Here is a 20,291-nt window from a genome sequence, read left to right as displayed (position 1 = left end):
TGGCCAGGCTTGGCCTCCACCTCCCCAGCAAGCGCTGGACACCCTGTGGTGCCACAGGGCCTGAGGAAGGGCGATGGGGTTGGGGATTTCATTGCTGCCCCTGTGAGGAGCCCTCGGCCAGGAGATGTTTACCCCAAGGGCATTGATGGCGGGGAGAAGGGCCTTCTCCTGAGCCCCCACTCCCGGCAGGGTGCAGGTGGCAGAGCTGCCGGCCAGCATCGGCCACATGTCTGCCATTGGCCCCACGTCCGCCTCAGGGGGCAGCAGAACCAGTCATGGCAGCGGCTGGCTTCATCCTGCGGGCCTAAGCGCACTTTGGGGTTTAAAGAGCAATTAGCAACGCCAAATTAAGCCGCTGCTCCGGGGCTACGCAGCGGGTGGGGGCTGGCAGGGAGCTCTCGGCCCTGCGGAAGACGGAGGAGAGCGGGCAGGTGGGAACGAAAGAGCGGCGGAACGGGCGGGCGCCGCTCGGGGAGGCCGCCGGGAGTGCCGGGCCGGACGCTGGCTGTCGGAGAATGGCGCCGCTGCGGGTGCTGGAGCTCTACAGTGGTATCGGGGGGATGCACCACGCCCTGAAAGGTACCGGCGGGCGGCCGGCAGCGCATTCCTCGGTGCTCACTGCCGCGGCAGCCCCGACATGCCCCCCAGCCCGCGCCCGCCTCCTCGCCCCCCCCTCCCCCACCTCCGAGGGCGCCATCTTCTCGATGGGACCCCCACCCTGGGGGGGGGGGGCTGTGGAGGGCGCCATCTTCTCGGTGGGGCGGGCTAAGATGGCCCCTCTACTCCCGCAGCCCATTCCCCAGCTAGGCGTGTCGTGTTCGCCCCCCCCCCCCCGTCTCGCACAAGCACCGTGTGTAAGGAAGCTGTGGGGGTGGGAGGGCGTCCCTTCATCCCAAGCCCCGGAGACAGAGCCTCCCGCTCTGCAGGGGCAGGAAAGTGACCTGATGGCGGTGGGGTTGGTGTTAAAGGGAGCCGGGGGAGGGGGCTGTCTCACGGGCCTGCTGTCAGGGGCTGCGTGGGGGTGAGTTGTAAGAGGCATTGCCAGCTGAGCTTTGGCTAGCAATGCGTTTGCTTTGGGGGTCTATGGCTGTAAACCGAGCAGTGCCCGAAAGCATGCGTGGCCTGCTGTGTGGCACCAGGTACCCAGGAGCATGCTGGGATGGAAATATGGATCCATGGTCCTGCTTCGGCCCGGGCAGCTGCTCCTGTGAGGGCCGTGATTTTGTCTTCATTAACACATGCTCTGTCTTCTGCTGACAAGCCCCTGCTGCATCTGGATCATGCAGATGCACAGGATGATACTCAGTCAAATTAGCCAGGGTATCCCATAGGCATGCATGCAGACTTGGTTTTCATGGCGTATAGTTAGGTGAATAGCTGATACATGATCCATGTATGAGACTGGTATAACGTTTTCTAAATATGAAAACTGGTATAGAGAGTTCATGCTAGACCATGTGCCCAGGTGAGTTCTTGATCTGGTACAAGGGACCCTGGAGCTGAATTTGCTGTATTGTTAAAGCGTGGCCTGGGTGACCTTCAACGAGTCCTGTAGACTCTGTGACTTGGTTTCCCCAAATGAAAAATTCAGCTAGGGCTATTGATCTCCTTTGTAAAATACCCTGGGCCTTGTTACTTCGAAGTACAGGTTTCAACAAAAATTTGTATAACTTAAGAGAATCGCCATAATAATTTTAATTGTAACTACAATCCTTCAAACACTTCAGCCTTCATAAGCATTAGCAGCCCTTCTATTATACTCTACAACAGAGAGCATTTTCATAAAAACATCAGGTGAAAACTTATCTTGTTAATTTTTCAGTGAGCTGAGTAATATTAAAAGGTTATGCTTACAGAATAGAATCCATTTAGCATCGTTCATTCACTTAAAAGATACTTGCAGTTGGCAGTGCGGCATTTTTTCTACTATCTAATTTTTATTTGAATGTGTATATATGTTTTATATATATAAAATGTGTAAAAATACATGATATACCAAAATAGATACCTACATTGTTAATAATCCTAACTACCTGTTGTAGGGATGCATTTTCCTTATTTCCAGAGACATCCTTAGATTATTAAGAGCAAAATATATCCTTGTAAGGAACTGCAGTTTTTGGAGTCTTTGTGGAATGAAAAGAGGGTGTTAGACATTGTATATTGTGTATATAGCTGTAATAGTAATACTCTACTTTTCTAGTAGTCTCGTTTCTGAAGTGATAGGGAAGTATCTACATGTTATAGACAGTTTCCACGTTTCCACAGAAAGCGGACTGGTTCCTGAAACTTAGCCTACACCATGGTCCTTCTCTCAGCCATTTGTCATGTGTTGGTGTGTGTATGTATGTAACAAATCTTTACTGAATGTTACCTAACTCCATTCTTAACATAATAATAGATGTCTTGTGAATGTTTGGTAATGTTCTGCAATAGTTAATAAGTTGTAATGCCAGATGTGATATCCTATGGATGGCTGCCTAAGAAAGCGTCATTTACAACAAAACAAAATACTTAAAAGAATGGGAATATTGGGAATGCAGCCTTAGAAGATTATCAGAATACTGTAAACTTGTATCCAGTAGATAGTTACTGTGCATATGAAGGCTTGAGAGCATATATCACATTTATATCTTGTGTGGTTTGGAGAGTGAAGGAATTAGCCAAAACCCTTGTATTATTTCCTGAAAGGGGAAATTTATTTCCAAGCTTACTGTTTCTGAACTTGCTGAACAAATGCATCGGTGTCAGTGCATGTTGTAATTTCTGTTATTCTGGGCTTACATTTGACTGAAGAAATTACAGTAAGTATGAAGAGTGAGACAGAGATTCTTTTGTAGTGGTACCAGCCAGAGCAGATGAAGGGACTGTGTATAAAAGGAGACTTAAATTATTATTTGTGTAAATGACCCTAGGTGGTACTAAATGGTTAAATACCAATTGAAATTTGCAAAGCATATTGATACAATGCTATTTGCATTACAGTTGGTATAACTTTTTTTCAAATCTGGGTGCTTATTTTTCTGGGAAGCATATGAGAACTTAGCCCGTAGGCATTGTGTTGTCTTGGAAAAAGTCTAAACCGTACACTTCTAGATGAAAACCTTGTTTTGAGTGTTGTTAAAACTAATAAACAGGCAATTTGAATAAAAAGGATTCTAAGCAATTTGCACTGAATTAAGTATTTAATGACAGGTCGTTATATAACACTGGTTTTGATGAATTGAATTACATTCAGAAATACTGATATAGTCAGGCATTTTGATCCTTTCTGCTGTTTTCTCTTTTTAAGTCTCTTAGACATCTGGATTCAGTTTTCTTATACAATTTATAAAGGAACAGAGTAAAGTCAAGGGGGATTTAAGTGTTTGCTTTTATGTGGAAATCAAACAGAAAAAAGTGAATGTTCCTCTGTAAGTACTTTTTGTATATAATAACAGGGTTTCTTATATGTTTTAGGCCTATATGTGTATGTGAAACCATGCTGTTTGAAAATGTCTCTGATGATACAATTTTTTGGATATCATTTAGCAAGTGGCAGACTGTTTGGCATCTTCCATTTAAATCAAGTATGGAAATATTAGAAAGGTTTTTTTCCATATAAATATGAAGCTTGAAAGAAAGCCCTCCATTTCGCCAGTGCTTTCATAAACCAGATACATGAGAGGTGAAGATCATGTGTAATACTTTATTTTCTTGGTATGGTTTCTAGTGAATCTATACAGCCAAGAAAAATAATAGAAACATGTAGAAAAGAGAGAGAGCATGGAATACTTCAGTGGCAGCACCCCAGGAAAGCTACTTGTTCTACAAAAGGGATGCTGCAGTTCTGGCAAGTTCTGGCTCAGCGTTGGTTCCTGGCCGCGTTATGTAGCCAGTTTTGTGGCCAGTTATGTTTAGCAGGGCTGGTCCAACTTTCTACTTTTCTGTGAAATTGCCAGTGTTTTCAGCTGGCAAATAGGTATTTTCCAGGGAATCTGACACTCTGTTTTCTACCTTGAAGCCTTTTTGGCTGTGATCTTTCATAAACTTAGTTTCAGGATAGCATATACTTGAGCTTGCAGGATGAGGATGTTCATTGTTTTGGCAGCTGTCATTAAAGTAGAATGCATTTGGCACCAAGTAGTATGCAATTGGTTTTGAGATTGTCCTTGCCTAGAGTAAGAAATAATTGAATTTTAATAAATTCACAGAAGTTTATACTGTCTTATAAGTGTTTCTGTATTAACAGTACGTAGACGTTATTAGTATATAGTTACATAGTTGAATCAGGTTCTTTTTGACAGGGAAAAGAAGGCTGTTCCTGAATTTAGATTTCAGTTCAAAACTGAAAAAGAAAAATCTTGGGGATTGTCTAGCTCTGTGTTGATACTTCAGCTGTAGATAATTCAGCATACACAGAATTTCTAGTTTTAGATTTCGAGTGCTTTATAGTACTATTATAAGTTTAATAGCAAAGACATTCAAAAAAATATAATTTAGAAAGTTCAGAAGTCAGCGAGTCTGTTCATATTCACACTCTTGAAAGACTGAGGCAGCTAAGAGATGGGAGTGCGTTTCTTCTTTCTTCCCACCCTGTGCTCCAAACTTTGCGAGATTTATAAAGGTTGATGTTTAGATCATATATGTCTAAACCTCTGATACTTTATATATATGTGTGTGTGTGTGTGTATATGTGAATGTATTCTTTATATACAAAGTGCAGAGTTTCTGCAGTGAAAAATACAGTGTTTTATTTTTAGAAAATCTGTGGCTACAAATTCATTTCCTTAGGAACTTTCCATCAAACAGCCTGCTCTTCTTCATTCCCAACCAAAACAAACTTAAACTGGCTTATTAATTTAGGCAGTTTTCCCATGAAAAAATGGTTTCCAGGTCTCTACCACAAGCATTTGTAATCTGCCAGGTCACTGAAAAAAGTCTCCGTGCATAAAACATGAAAGGACATCTTTTAATTTTTGCAGTGATAAAGTTGGTGATACTTTTCCTCTGCATTTGTTATATTTCAATTTTACAGAGTAAGAATTTGAGTCTCCTGTACTCTGTCATCTGTGTTTATTCATTTTATTTGATTAACTCTGTGAATTGCACAGCGTAATAAACTAGCGTGTGTCATTACACTAAGCATAGCTATCTCAGGAGGAGAGGCAAAGGAGACAAAACTGGCAAGCAGCTTTAGGATTCAGCACAATGTAGAACAAAACCATTGCTGGTTTGAGCAAGTTTTTACACCTAAACTCATTTTGATGTAATGCTTCTCTAAAATATAGCCCTTCATAGCACAGGATGGTGCCAGTTGTGCTGTAATGTAAATTTGCGTAGTTTATATGGCTGAACATGAACAAATCCTGTACAAATAGAGCAGTGAAAAAAGTTGCTAAGTATCCTGCAGGAAGCAAGTATCAAGTTTACTGATAGTCGTGTTGACTGTAGCCATGGGCAGTTCAGCCTAATCATTTCAGCCAAGAGCTGACAACTCAGAAATGAAATCTTTGCTCTCTGTTTTAAAAGGAAACAGGACTAACAAAACATGTGACTAATCTTCCCTTTTCCATCTGTTTCCATATACTTGTTAGAATAGATAATTGTTCTGGCTCTGGTTTTCCAATACGCTGAGATCTGCCAGGCTCTGCCCTTGATGTAACACCGTGTATTTCATGTGGTCTGCTGACATTGATGATTCTATTACAAAAGTACAGTGGTGAATATAAACAGATCTATGTTAATTTTAAGGTCTGCTAGAAACACATGACAAAGGAATCGATTCTGAAGAGGAAAGGGTCAGATATTGTAATGTCAGAAATTTTATTTTTGGCGTTTGAAGATGACACCCTTTGGGTTTGTTTTTTCCAAATCAGAAGCTAATGCATACATCCTGTCTTCCTTTGTTTCAGATGCCACACCTTCCAATCATTACAGCAGCATCCCTTTCACTCGAGTGACTACTACATAGCTGAAATGGCTCATAAGCATTGTGTATACAACAAAATAGAGAACTGGGACCCAAAGTTTGATTGCTGCCTCTTTAGGCAATTTAAATAACAGTTAAAGAGTTTCTGCTATATGGATCCTCGAGGTTTTAAGACTCAAGTGCAAAATCAGTACCTTGCTAATAGGATAATACAAATTTGAGTTCACCCGCTTTCAGCCAAGAGAGAGTATTACAATCTAGTCTGCCTAAAAATAAGCCATAACACCTCCCTCAGTAACTTCCCCGTCATGTCTGTGGCTTCCTTTTGAGCTACAACATCTCTTTCAGAAATGTGAAGTCTCAGCTCAAAAACTGTGGTGTTGAGGAATATTGCAAATCAAGTATTCCAGCAGCTACTTAGTTTCACTTCGAAAATGTGTATTATTTTTTCTTTAGTCTGCATAACATTAAATTGTTTTCAGCACAGTTGTAATTCTCTTAAATGGCTGTGTTTTGAAAATTGGACGTACTTGTTTGGAAAAAAAAAGTCTCCAGAGCTGCGTCTGTTTCTGTATTGAAATTCTGCTCTATATTTTGGGGAGTTGATTTAACATCTCACTAAGTCAGCAATTCAGGGGCATTTTCATATTCCTGAGTTGCTTTTGTGCCTTTTGTCAGTGGGGATAGTTAAACATAGTCTTGATTCTGTTTTTTTTAGATTCTGCTCTCAGTCTTTTTTATGATACATTCCTACAGTCATTTTCAAGTAATAAATATAATTGCTATAGCAAAATGGAATATCACAGTTTGAGATTGAAGTTATTTAAATTTCAGAAGTTCTTTAAAAATGCTTCATTTTCGCATTGTTTGAAATTTACACAAGCTTTTCTTTGTTAGGTTGGATGTGTGAGATCTGCTTGTCTGTTCGAGCTCCTTCATGTGTTTCCAGGGTATTTCCACACAAATATGCTTAATCAGCTTTTAGAGGGAGTCTGTTCTGTAACAGGAACTCCCAAGTGAGCCACAGCTTTTGAGTGAAAAGGAGGAGAAGCTTTGAAAAAATTATCAGGTCTTTGAATTGGGAAGAGAGGATGTTGGGTGGAATAGTTGAGGAAAAGTTCCTGTCCCTTTTCCATGTGGGTTAATGTCTCTGGTTTAAACTGAACATTGTATTGCAAGGGGATTCAATAAATTACTATTAGCTATGTGCTCTCTTTCAGTATTTCCAGGCATTTGGGCCTGTGAAGTCCCTTGATGCAAATCCCCAGTACTTCTTTTTTCTTGTATGTATGCAGGGAGAGATTGGATTGATGTTAGTAAAAAGGATGAGCATCTGAATCATGAGTTGTGAGAGAAAGCACACTGCCTGCCTTTCCAATTGTCATTTTTAAACTATATGTTAATTTAGATAATAATTTGAGGTTCATGTTGGGTTTTTTTTGTTTGGTTTTGGTTTTGGGTTTTTTTTTCCTTCTGGAGTGCCTGGAACACACAGTAAGGATCAGCTTGTCAGGACAACGTGTTTTAAGAACTGAAAGAATAAATGAGAAAAGCAGTCTTTTAAACAGTGCTTGAATTTTGTTCCCATTACTTAGGTGTTACAGCTTTGTTTTAGGAAGATGAAGGTGTTGGTTCTTCAATGTGCTTGTAAATTGAGACAGTCAGCCTGCTAAGGCAACGTTCTTTTCACGCTAGGTGTCAGTGTTAACATACCTGTTCTGTAATCTCAGGTGTAGTCGTTCTGTTGTCCTCGTGGATACACCTGTATTTAATACTTCAGTGACAATTTATGGTCAAAATGTCAAGACAGTAACTGCAAATAATGATTTGTATGTTGACCCTTAATGGGCGGCCATTGTAAATCTTTTTCTTGTGAAACTCCTATTCTTTTTGCCCTCTATTGCACCAAGTAGACCCAGGAGAACCAGGTTGGTCTTTGTTAAAATGTCTGCTACAATCTTTCCCATACCCAGATTTCTCTTTCATCTTAGTTTTGAATAAGATGGCCTTGAAGATGTGAAAGATAGTCGATGGATGATAACTGCATCACTCAAAATTAAATGCACTGGGGACATCATAGCTGGTTTTTCATCCTCTCAAACTGTAAATAATTAGCTGACTAGCAGTAATTCATAAGATGTCTCGTAAGGTCATTTGTTAATGTGTTACTTCAGCATGTTGTGAGACTACTCAAAGGCATGTAGCTATTTGCCTTCTTTAGGTTTACAAAAAATGTTTTAAAATTGCCTTTGTTTCATCTGGGGCTTTGTAATGGTGACCATAATGTAAATTTCCTGGTGGTTGAAACTGGTCTTGTATGTCAGGAAGTATGGTCACTGTTTTCTGCCTGCGGCTATAACAGTGACCACAGTCTATCCTCCTGGATAAAAAGCCTCAGTGAAGGTATTGTGGTTAGTAATAATAAATAGTGTGACATGATGAGCAGTGGATTAAACACTGTTCTTTTTATGTCTTTAGCTTCTGTAGAACCTATTATTCTGTTACTCTATAAATTAACCATTGCTTATTTACATTCTTTTTAGTGTATTTTTCTTTCAGGATTTTAGCTGTCAGTAGATTTGTTACACTGTGCTCTCTTCTTTTCAATAACACCTCTGAGTGTCCAGAAGTACTTCCTTTGATATCAAGAAAAGAGGAGCTGCCAAATGTTGTGCTTTGAAGTGTTTGATATTTTGGGGACCTTGAACTCAAAGGAGGCAGCAGCTGGGCTCAAGGCCCAAGGTTTTACTGGAATATAAGCACAAATGTTTTTCAGGCAACTTCTTAGAGTTTTACTGCAAGAGTAGACGTACCTCAAACATATTTATTGGTGCCATTTTTTCAAATGGGAGGTAGTACATTTCTAAGATAACACATTTAGTTCCTGTAAGTTGTCATTGGCTGGAGAGGCTCAGGCAGTGGCAGGGGGCTCAGCAGGTTGACTCGGCAGGTTGACTCACGCTGCGTTCCTGTAGCTAAGGAACTTGGTGGCCACAGAGACCAGCTGAGTGCAGGTGGGAACATTGTAGAGATACACCCTGTTTGGAGTTTATGAGTGACTGTATCAACAAATTAAGAAGTGTGCAGTTAGCTTCCATTTTTGGGTATATAAGGAAGGGAAGTTTTGGCCATACGATTAGAAACACGGTGTATTTTTCATATAAAGTTTTAAAGGCAGCACAGCAGAGTTTGATCATGTAATTTCCCTTTTATTTTTGAGCATAGCTGTAACACAACTGTACAAATGCATTTTTCCAAGAGTGGTAAAGAGAAGCTATAGTCTTCAAATTCTTTTTTTAATTTTAGAAAGCTGCACATCTGCAGAAGTTGTTGCTGCTGTTGATGTGAACACTCTTGCCAATGAAGTTTATAAGCACAACTTTCCCAGCACGCCATTATGGGCAAAGACAATTGAGGTGAGTAATGAATGTCTTTTTTACACTATTCTGGCATTTGTAGAAGTAAGTTGTCTTCACTATCCTTAGTAGTAACAAGAGAAACAAAAAGATTCAATTTATGTTTTTAGTAATATAGCAGTTTTACAATACGTTTGATTTCTTGTGCTATGGTTGCTTGTTGAAGTTAGACGGATACTCACAGTGCAGTCTTTTCCTGAAAGTCTTGACTGCTGCATCAAGAAAGGTTACATGAATGTCAAGAGGAATGTTTACCACCAGTAAAGGAATGACAAAAATCATATTTTTACATTAAAAAAATATTTTCATGTATTTTGAAAGAATTTAATTAAATTACTTGGAGGCACGCCTTCGTTTTGTACTTACAGTTCAGCTCAGTAAAACGCAAGAAAATATACTGGATGGGACAGTCTTGCGGTTTTTTGTGGGCTCAATAGATCAAATATTTTAGGAATTCTGTCCCTTTTCCAAATTTTTTGAAGAAGAACTAGGTAAAATTAGATTCTGTTTTAATAATTGAGGGGCAAACTAGGCATGTCGTTTTGCCTGGATTTACTAGAAATTACTGTATACTTCTTAATCTTCTTTTACAGTTTTACAACATGACAGTAAAAGATACTGAATTTGTTTTAAGATACCAGCTTAAGTAAGACATAAATAGGTGGCTAAAGGTTAAATGCTTATTCAGCACTCAATAATAGGCTAAATGATAGTTTACAGTTTTATATGGGAAAAGAACAAGAATGCTTGCCTATGTCTCTTTATAGTAGATAAGAGCAGATTACAATCAGTAAGACCTTTAAATTTATTGGAAAAAAAACCAGCAGCTTTTGTCTAGTTTCTGTGGGCAATTATGTTACACTTGCTGTATAGATATCCCTCAAAATATGTAAAGCAGTGATTTCTTTGTCCAGCTCATAGTTACTTGATCATTATCATTCTTCTCTCCTCTTGGCCCCTTAATATGTTGTCCTTCTAGTGGTGGTTGAAATTTAGTCTAGAGGAACTTATACCTGTGTAATTAATTCATGCCACAGACCTAATTCTTTCTTCTCTGAACAAAAATATTTTTGCAGAGTAGAGCTTTCAGCCATATAATATCTTTGAGGGATTTTTACTGGGCAAAAACTAGAATGAAGTAAACTTACAGGATGCATTGGTAGTGAGCTCCTAAGAGGTAAAACCCACAGTTTGGACCTGTAAAAATTATCATGTTAACACCTGAGCTATTTTTCTGTTAAGATATATTGTCTTTCGAGAAGATCTAATATTTTTTCACCTGTTTTGAATATGTTAATACTGTTTTTGATGTACAAAGACTTCATATCTGAGTAATGATACTTTATTTGGAGGAGGGATAGGGAGAAATAACTAGTCAGTATTTTGATGTGATCTACTGAAAGAACCACTACACACCTCTTCTGAAAGAATGAGTAGATAAAAACCTCAAGATTATGTATAGATGCTAACATCATTAGTGTTTTTGATTCATATTCAAAGCAATTGGTGCATATTTGCATTGTATGGTTTGCCAAGGTAGAAAATACTGAAATTATTAGGTCAAATAGGAGATTAGGTAGTTTTTTGCTAGATGAAGCATATAGTGGAAGTAAGAGGGGTAGTTTGATCTGAAAGATGGCTTGAGAGTTTCATACAGTTTACAACACTCAACATTCTTCTATTTTTTTCCTTATTCAGGGCATAACACTGAAAGAATTTGACAGATTATCTTTTGATATGATTTTGATGAGTCCTCCCTGTCAGCCATTTACAAGGTAGATAAAGCACACTGGAGAAAAGTGCAGTTATTACAGTATGTACTGTTAAAGAAGTGTTTTCAAGAGTGACACTATGTGTGGTTCATCTGTGTATCTTTCTCTTCCTAAGCAAAAATGTTGTAGCTCTGTTCACCGTGATGTTTACTGAAGTGGAAGAAATGCAGCAATTTGAATCTTAGTTATTGATCACATTTCTTGTAATATATATTTTAATTCAGTTTAAATTAAGTAAGCTTCTTACAGCACCTATTTTGCATACTGTATTGTTCCTCTAACAGTGAAATTCAGAGATTTTGCTGTTTAGGAGTGCTTCCTTTCCCTTTAGATACCAATCTAAACTTTTCTTGGGACAACTCCAGAAGGAGGATTGGAATTTCTCACTTCTGCCTGAGAGTAAGAGTGTAATCTGTTTTTATTTGTACTTTGAAAATTGCACGTGCACACAAATAGTTTTTTCTGAGGAATATTTCTATTTTAGCCAAGACTAGGAGGATGATGGTTTTGAAATGATTTTGTGGATGATATAGAGAAATACCTTGCTGATTAAGAATTGAACTTACTGAGATGTTATTTGTCAGATTAGTTTCAAATTCATATCGTTTGACAGCAGTGACCAGTGGAGGTAAGATTCTAGTAACTGTACTCATGCAAAGTAGTAGCTTCATGAAAAAGTCTATTGATGGTGGTAAAACTGCTTGTGTAAGAAAGTATATCTCATTTAATGCTCTAAGATTAAAAAGAAATCCCTCCAAAGTGGTGCTGATCTATAAAAATGTATTTGTGCAAACCTATGATGTATATAGGAATCATTCCTTCAAATTTTTTTTTTTAATAATATGGTGAAAAGAAGAATCTGTGTATGACTATGTATTTAGAGACATGCTAAAGCTCTTCTACCAAGGCTTTATTCTTTTTTAAGAGCTAATACAAGTACGAGTTAGGGGAACACAGGCCTGGAATCTGTGTTATCATTTTTATAACCTACATGAGCTGTCCAGTTTAATGTTACAAAATTGGTTACAAATTTATTCATATGGAGCTCAGTCCTGCAAAATGGTAAGCACTGAGGCTTTAATTCGTAGAAATAATTTAATATATGCAATGTAAAATAGTGGGGAATTCCCAGGAACCCAGTGGGGTTTTTTTGTTCTTTCAGAGCCAAGTGTGTTCAAGGGGTTTGCTGGACAAGACGAGAATGCTAAACGCTTTGCAGACCAGGGAGTGGATTTCATTACTGAATGCTTCAATTTTAACCTCGCTGTGAGCTGATGGATGCCAGGGGCAGACTTTCATTCCTTAGAGCATTTCTTAGGACACTGCCTCTGTGAGCAGGTCCTCATGTCTGTACACGATGCTTTTGCAGAACTCCTTTTTGAAACTAAAAGCAAAAAGTGTCAGCATTCTGTAGAAAAATATAAGTCATATGTCAGTCTGCTCCGAGTAATATACAGATGTTTCTTTATTCTTTCTTAGAATTGGCCTGCAAGGTGATGTATCCGATCCACGGACAAAGAGCTTTCTCTATATCCTTGATATTCTCCCAAGGTATAAATGAACTTCTACCTCAGTTCTTAAGCCTTTGTTATAACTAAGTAGGTCTTTTACATTTCAGCGAGACAAGTCATCTATAATGTTTTACAGGGATACTGCTAGTATTGTGTTGTATTACTTGTTTGTTTTCACATGATCATATGTAACTTACAAATACTTGTATTTTACTAATGCCATTATGATCTCATAGTTACTGTATATGCTTTCATTGTTTTGTTTTCATTGTGTGTCTGTTTAAACTGTGGCTATATCATAAATGAAAAAAATTATTTTCAGTTGAACATCAAACTTGCACTGACTTTATGTAGAAGCAGGAGTAGGTAATATAATAGTTTGCTAATGGGCATCATGGAAACATGAAAATTGTTTGAAATACCAGGCTAAAAAAGTTTTGATTCAACATTTAGTCACCTTTTGAATAGGTGACATTTGAAAGTTTGTTTAAATATGTTATTGACTGCACAATATGATACATCTTCCATCCCCTTCCATTCTTTCTTAAAGTGTCTATTCTGTCTTTTTGGTGCTGCTTCTAGATATCTTGGGACAGACTGTGTATTTTTGGTTTGTAGTACAATCTCTTGTTTTGAGTAGTAATACTAAAGAATCCAAATAGCACTTCATTGTCTGAACAGTGCCCTTGTCTTTATATTGATCTGTCATTTTTGCCTGGTCAGACCCCAGTTCCTAATAAAATATTCATAATTATTTGTATTATTTATGCCTTAAGTTTTGAAACAGTAAATCCAAACAAAGTTGGTTTTGCTGACCTAAATTGTTCTTATTGAGAGTGTTAAAAATCAGCTCCAAGTAATGCTTGTAGTCTTTTTTGGGAAGAGATGCATAGCACTGTAAGAGCCCTTCCTGGGGAAGTGGAGCAAGTGGTTGCTCAGGGAGATTATCCAGCAGAAATCTCTGCTTCTGGATTGAGATGTCCATTGGGCACCAATTGGCATGAGCCTGAGAATTTGCATCAGTTACAGCCCACCAGACACTTACCATTCCTGGCAGTCCTGCTTCTGCTGGAGACTGGGACAGCTGTTCTCCATATATTCCTTCATTGGTTAATCTTGCTCTCAGAATTGGAGAAGGACAAAGGGAGGTTTAGCTGTCTCTTTGTTTGTTTGTTTCTTTTTTTAATGAATGCTTTCTGCACAGAAGGAAACTAGTACCAACAACAGCCTTTCTTTCAAACTACTGTTAATGCTGGGAGAAAAGGGTCTTCATCCTTCTTCCAGAAACAACTTTTTTGTAGCCAGCAACATTAAATGGGACTACCTCTGTTGCCCTTGTCATCAGCAGATGGAGAACACAAGACACAGAAGGGCTGAGTGGCTTGGCTGGGATCACCTAAGAAATCTGTGGCAGAGAACACAAAACAGAACACAATACAGATTCTGTAGCCTCGTAAGTTAGACAATTAATAGGTTAAAAAGACAGATGATTAGTACTCCCCTGCTTCTAGCAGAGGCACAAAAATAGGGAGATAACATGGGTTTCCAAAAGTTGCAAAGGATGCCTTTTCTGGAACAAGGGATGTAACTCAGTCCTCCAGACTGACCTTTCAAAATGATAAATTAAAAACAGCAGATAGTGTGTAAGTTAATAATTTGTCAGAATAATAGTACCTTCCCTATCCTTAAGGGAGTCCTGACCTCAGTATTCCTTTCCATTAAACTGAGACACATTTAAGAGGCTGGCTGCTTTTGGGACACTGTTGTGCATTAATATGGAAATGTTGCTTCCTGGTTGCTGTGGGCTTAGCTGGATAAAGAGCAGAAGTTTTTCCTTCTCAAAACCAAAGCTTTAGACCTCCAGGACATACATTTTTCGTCATGACGATGCAAAGGAGCTGGCTTGGCTGTGGCACTTTATCTCAACACCCCATGAGACCTTGCTGATGTCCCTTATCTCCCTTGGGCAGGTTGTTTCTTGAGGCAGTACTTACTGTAAGCAGTCTGTTCTGCAGAGTTTCTCAGTTCCAATAGATTTATGTTTTACTGAGATAGTGTTTGTGTGTTTTTTGGATATGACATGTTTGCCAGACACTGAGTATGGAGTATTTCAGCCCAAAAAAGGGAAATTCTTAATATAGGAATTATCACTTTGCATTCTAAATTGGTACAGCATGTGTTCAGCTTAGGGAAACTATAAAATAATTTCCTATCCCATGGCTGTTCCTGCCTTTTATATATGTTCAACCTTTTATAATGAAATGTTGCTGAAATGAGGCTCAAAGATAGCCTGGGAAGACAAATTTTAAAGATACGGAAAGGACAATTTCAAGATCTGGAAAGACCTGAGAAATCCTTGGAGCACCCAGCCAGCAAACAAAGTCTGACCCAAATGGTCTGGATGCTGTCTGTTTATCGTGTCCAAGCCGTAGCCCAGGGAAATCTAATGCTAAGACGTCAAAGCGCTACTTTTACAGACACATTTGTAATATTAATACCTGCCAAGTACTTAACACATACTCTTTGTATAGTGATTACTTGTCTTGTGATCTGTTGATCCTCTATGAGCTCTTGCATTTCTGGCTGTGCTCTGGATTCATTACTTTAAAAACAAGTTTCATAGTAGATGATGATGATGTTGAGTGTGGGTAAACATACCAATGGATATATTCTCCATTCCTCTGCAGGGAATTTGGCTGCTGCTGCTTTTTTCAGTTTAGTATTATTTTTTTCACTATTTTTTTCACTATTATTTTTAGTATTTTTAGATTTGACATAGTATCTTGTACATTTTCCAATTTCATGTGAAACACTTTATTTCTTTAATTCTCCATGTGAATGTCTTTAATTGATGGTAGTTAAGAACGTGCTAAAACAAATTCTGCTGTGATTTGTACTGGTGGAAGTCCAAAGTCACTTCCTGACTTAAATAAGCATGGAGCTGCTGTCTGGTGGCATTAGTATCCTGTTTCTATATGCTGTTCTGAGATCCCAATGTGTGACAGACATACTATGTCTACATTAGCCTCACTAGAGAATTAATCAGTGCCAGGGAGTGTTCCCAGAGACTTGAATCTGAATCATCTATGCTTCTAAATTGTTAGAATGGTCCTTGGCACAGCTTGGGCATGCTCCTTTCTGCAATGATTTAATATGCTGTTTTTGGAATGAGCCTATTTCCAGACCTCTGCACTGATCTTGCTAAACCTCAGGAACCTCCTTCCCCTCTGCCCCATCAAAATGAAAAAGTACAGAAAATTGAGCATATCTGCAGCTTGAGATCTAAACATGTCGTATTTCTTAAAGCAATTAGATGAATACTGGTTTTGATGTGTTATCACTAAAGTTGATGTGACATTTTGACATTGATTTTGGGTTTAAGCACTTTAAAACAAAAATTTTCTGTTCCATGTCTAAATAGTGATCTTAATTCCCCTGACAATTATCTTTCCTATTACAAACTCAATCTGTTGAATAAGAATATGAACTTTTAGGAAATGAACAGTGATAAGCATTTTCAGAAGTACCTACATGGGGTACAGGAGAGTACAGCAGTCCATCTGAACATAAGTGGGTTTTGTTGTTTTTTATAATTACCAGCAGTCCACATTTTTAATTCAGATGGGAATGATTTGATCTGGGCAACCTTGAAAGTTGAGGTACATTTTTTTAAGGATGCTAAACTTTAACAGCTAGCATGATGTGGAAATACTTTGATCTTTCTCGTAGCTAAACAAATCTGTGGATGAATATAATGTAGTTTACATCTTGTTACTCTTTCTTGATCTTTTTTTTTTTTCCTCTTGTAGGCTTCAGAAGCTTCCAAAATACCTACTTTTAGAAAATGTTAAAGGATTTGAATCCTCTTCTGCGAGGTAAAGTCTAATTTATGCAGGTTTTAGTTTTTAACAAAGGACATTTTCTTTAGAAGGGGAAGGCAGGATTTTTATTTCCTAGGATTTAAGTTAACAAAATAGAGTGAGGTGGGACAGCTAGCAGCTGTGGGTTAAAAAATACTGTTTTAATTTAGCAATGAAAATCTTAGGTTGTGAAAGGAACTTGCTAAATAACTATTTATTTCTCTAAGCAGATAAAGTATGTTATAACAGGTTGACTCCATTGATTTTATTTGATGATCCTGTATCCTTTAGAAAGGGTCAATATTAATTTTCAAAGAAAAACAACAATAGGTATAGCACTCAGGGGTTTGGGGGTTTTATCCATGACAGAAGCTCATGGTATCTTGTGTTAAGATCACAGTATAGTATAGGGGCTTTCTTCAGTACCTTTGTTGATAGTAGATTAGCGCTGGTTCAAGGTTGCCATCAAATGGTCCAGAGATATAGTATGAAGACTGTATATAATCTTTGTCTGAAATGTGGAAGAGGAAAGTTGTCAATAAGGTTACCTAATGACAGCAGGAGCATTCTCCTCTCTTGTGGGCAAAGCAGGAGACAGGGGGTTGCAGTCTTCTTTCTCATTTCTTGCTGAAATAGAGTAGGATCTTTCCATAGCATTGCTTAAAGCACCAAGAGAGCAGCCAGCCTGCATATCATGCTCCTTAATGAATATGGCAGGCAGCTGGGAGACATGTTCAGCTCTGTCACTGGCTAAGCGTGCAGCAGTCCTCTCTTTACACTTGAACACTTTGTTGGAGACTGCTGCTGTAGACCCTGCGATTCCCTAGGCTATGCCTTGCTGGCCAGTGTTTGGAACAAGTTGTAGTTCAGAAAACACCCCAGTCAGAAAGCTTGCTTTCTCTTATGACACTTGGGATGCAGTGTCACATACAGTGCCAGGTACAGCTCACAGCTCCTGCTTTTTGTATAGTTCCAGCCTAGTGCAGTCTGCATGGAATAGAAAAGATGAGTCTTTTTAAGAAGATTTCCATTTCAGTGATTTTTCCATTGTTTATAAAGTACAGTCCTACCTCACTGTTATTACCAAAGCCACCAATTTTTGTCATCCCTTGAGTGAGCCCTTTTGTTAGGCTTAGCTGATGCCATGTATGTGACCAGAAGGAAGTAGTGAGCTATTTGTAGTGGTTTTAATGTCCTGTTTTATAATTCACAATAAAGAGGATGTCTTGCCCTCTGATTATTTTCCTTGTTGACACACTATAAGTACTCTTCTAGAGATGGGATATTTTTTGAAGGGGTGTTTGCACCAAAGTGGGTGTGAGATACCTGTGAATGTGTAGATTTTTGTCATTTTTGGCTACAGTAACACTGAACTTTGTATGTTGTCTCCTCAAGTTCAGAAATGGATGACTTTGTATCTGTAATTCTCTGTCCAATTCTTTCACTGAATGTGCTGAATGTCTTGGTACCTAAGGTGTACCATTTAACACATTTAATGTGTTTTTATTTAGGATAAAAAAGGGCCTAAAGGCTGTATGAAGGGAGTAATTGCTTTTTGATTCTTTTCACTGCCAGAAATGAACTTTTGCGAACACTAACAAGATGTGGATTTAAATATCAAGAATTTCTCTTATCTCCAACCTGTGTGAGTACTAAAATTACTCTAATATTATTTAACTGTTCAAACTGCAGTGAGCTCAAGAACATTTGAAAATGATCTATTGTATTAGAAAAGAGAGTCATGCTCAGAGCTGAAGATACTCTTGAATGAGAAGGCCATCTGGCATGACTTCTGTTGTCTCATCAGTATACTGGCATAATCATATTGCTGTTATTGTTCAGATCCTAGTCTCATATTGCTTTGCTACCATTTGATATTTTTTAAAAAGGCATGAATTTACACCATGACCAGGAAGGTGGTTTTCCCTGCAGGAGCCTCATTGCTTCAGAAGTGCTGATGCCTGTGAATTTCCCAGCACAGAAAATGTGACTGTGTTATTTGTGGGAGGAGGGGCTTTGTTTCCGTGTTTCCCTGGCAACTGAAAAAAGAGTTGAGAGAGGTTTCAGATTGTGCAAGACTAAATGGAATCAGTGAAGTACTGTATATATCTGAGAGAAGCGGATAGAGGGTAGCTTGAAAACCAGTTGTGGTGCATTTGTTTCGTTGTTAGATGTCTTGTAATTCCATGTTCAAAAAGGCGAAGAGACACCTTTTTGCTTTTTTGTAGAAAACAGGTAGTACCTATCCCAAGAAATCATGTTGCATGTAATTTTTCTTCTTACCTTGCTTAACAGTTTGTTTACATTCCTGTTCATTTACAGAGGAAGTCAAAACCATGAGGTACAAAGAATAATTGCCCGCTTGTTTCCTTGAAAATACCTAGCTATGGGAGTATAAGTGTTTAGGTGTTGTCAATTAATACTGATATCTCTGAAGTCACAAAATATATTAGTGTGTCGTAGTTCTATTACTGTATATAATGGCAGATAACTTGTATGACACTATAGACCACTTTTTCTGTCTTTATCACATGGACTAAAGGCTTGTGGATTTTGCTTACAGCTTGGCATTCCCAATTCTAGGCTGCGATATTTTCTAATTGCAAAGCTTCACCAAGAACCATTTTCCTTTCAAGCTCCTGGTCAGGTGAGTCTATTAGTGTTAGCTGAATTTGCTTTGTTTCATGAAGATTGAGGGTTAAATTTTCAGTTTAGTGGTGTGTGTTGATGAATGGAGAGAGGGATAAGTGATATCAACAGAAAAGTTAAATTCTGTTTCTTTTTTTCAGCCTGGATACTGAGTTTTCTAAGGGCTGAAATGCATGCCAGTGGCTTAGATGGCTTTAAACAGTTGGGAGACAGTGGCTGATAGTGGGCTAGAAAACAATTCATTCTGCTACCTTTTTCACACCCTTGGAAAGGTCTTTTTGCAGAGGCAATTATTTGCAGTTGTTCCTGACATCATTGCTGGTAGGTCAGCAAATCTTGATGCTAACATTTTTTTATCTTCATGAAGATAACATCAAACGGTTACTTGCTTTATTCTGAGCATCTTGTAAGGAATTGCGACTCGCTACAGAGTAAGCTGTCAAGTTGTTTATCAAATGCAGTTCTTCAATTTTTTTCTCACAATTTTTTCTTAGATATTGACAAGATTCCCAGATCAGGATCTAGAAGACTTACTCAAGGACAAAGTCGCTGACAAAGTGGGTGAAGCTAGTTCTTCCTTGTCTTCTGAAGAGAAGAATCTGGATCCAAACATTGGTCCTGATGGCAGCAGAAGGAAAAGTTTACCAAAAGGGGCCTTTCTTTTTAAGCTTGAAACAGTAGAAGAAATGAAAAGGAAACAAGATCAGGACAATGATTCCTCTATTAAAATGCTAAAAGATTTCTTGGAAGAGGAAAATGAAGAAATGAATCAGTATTTCTTACCACCGAAGTCCTTATTGCGCTATGCTTTCTTGTTAGACATTGTTAAACCCACCTGCCGGAGATCCACATGCTTTACAAAAGGGTAAGTTGCAAAGAAAATGTCTTGCTGAATCATGTTCTGAAATTTTAAGTGTATTTTTGCTTGTGTCCTGTAAAAACAAGGAGAGCCGTTGCATCAAAAAAACCCAGGCCTCTGGAAAAAAAAAAAAATCTCCTTATATAGTGTGCTTCCTGGTCCAGTGGAATGCCAGCATGAGAATCTGTCTAGCAGAACATCATGTGCCCACTCCAAAAAGGCATTCACGGAAGACAGTGCCATTTGTTGTTGACCTTCACAGAAGCTTAATTACCCCTGCGGAAATATGGTTCCAGTAGACTGGTATAGTACT

The 20,291-nt window shown here is 38.6% G+C and overlaps 1 protein-coding gene across 5 annotated transcripts in view; it reads left to right on the top strand.

Moving 5' to 3' along the window:
• Positions 1-515: 515 nt before the first annotated feature.
• Positions 516-20,291, top strand: part of TRDMT1 (tRNA aspartic acid methyltransferase 1) — a 29,877-nt gene continuing 10,101 nt past the window's right edge. For 2 of the 5 annotated variants that reach the window (XM_050890977.1, XM_050890978.1), the window contains exons 1-8: positions 516-579; positions 9,218-9,327; positions 11,026-11,102; positions 12,579-12,650; positions 16,420-16,485; positions 18,046-18,115; positions 19,034-19,117; positions 19,614-19,984. In XM_050890977.1, coding sequence (XP_050746934.1) covers positions 516-579; positions 9,218-9,327; positions 11,026-11,102; positions 12,579-12,650; positions 16,420-16,485; positions 18,046-18,115; positions 19,034-19,117; positions 19,614-19,984 — 914 coding nt within the window. Of the gene's footprint in view, positions 580-9,217; positions 9,328-11,025; positions 11,103-12,578; positions 12,651-16,419; positions 16,486-18,045; positions 18,116-19,033; positions 19,118-19,613; positions 19,985-20,291 lie in introns of those variants that run through there. The other 3 variants (XM_050890979.1, XM_050890980.1, XM_050890981.1) reach the window with 3 other exon arrangements.

The sequence above is a fragment of the Gymnogyps californianus genome, chromosome 2, assembly GCF_018139145.2.
Source record: "Gymnogyps californianus isolate 813 chromosome 2, ASM1813914v2, whole genome shotgun sequence".
NCBI classification, from domain to species: domain Eukaryota; kingdom Metazoa; phylum Chordata; class Aves; order Accipitriformes; family Cathartidae; genus Gymnogyps; species Gymnogyps californianus.
The sequence above is the reverse complement of the archived record's forward strand: the minus strand, read 5'-3'. Positions and strand labels throughout refer to the sequence as shown.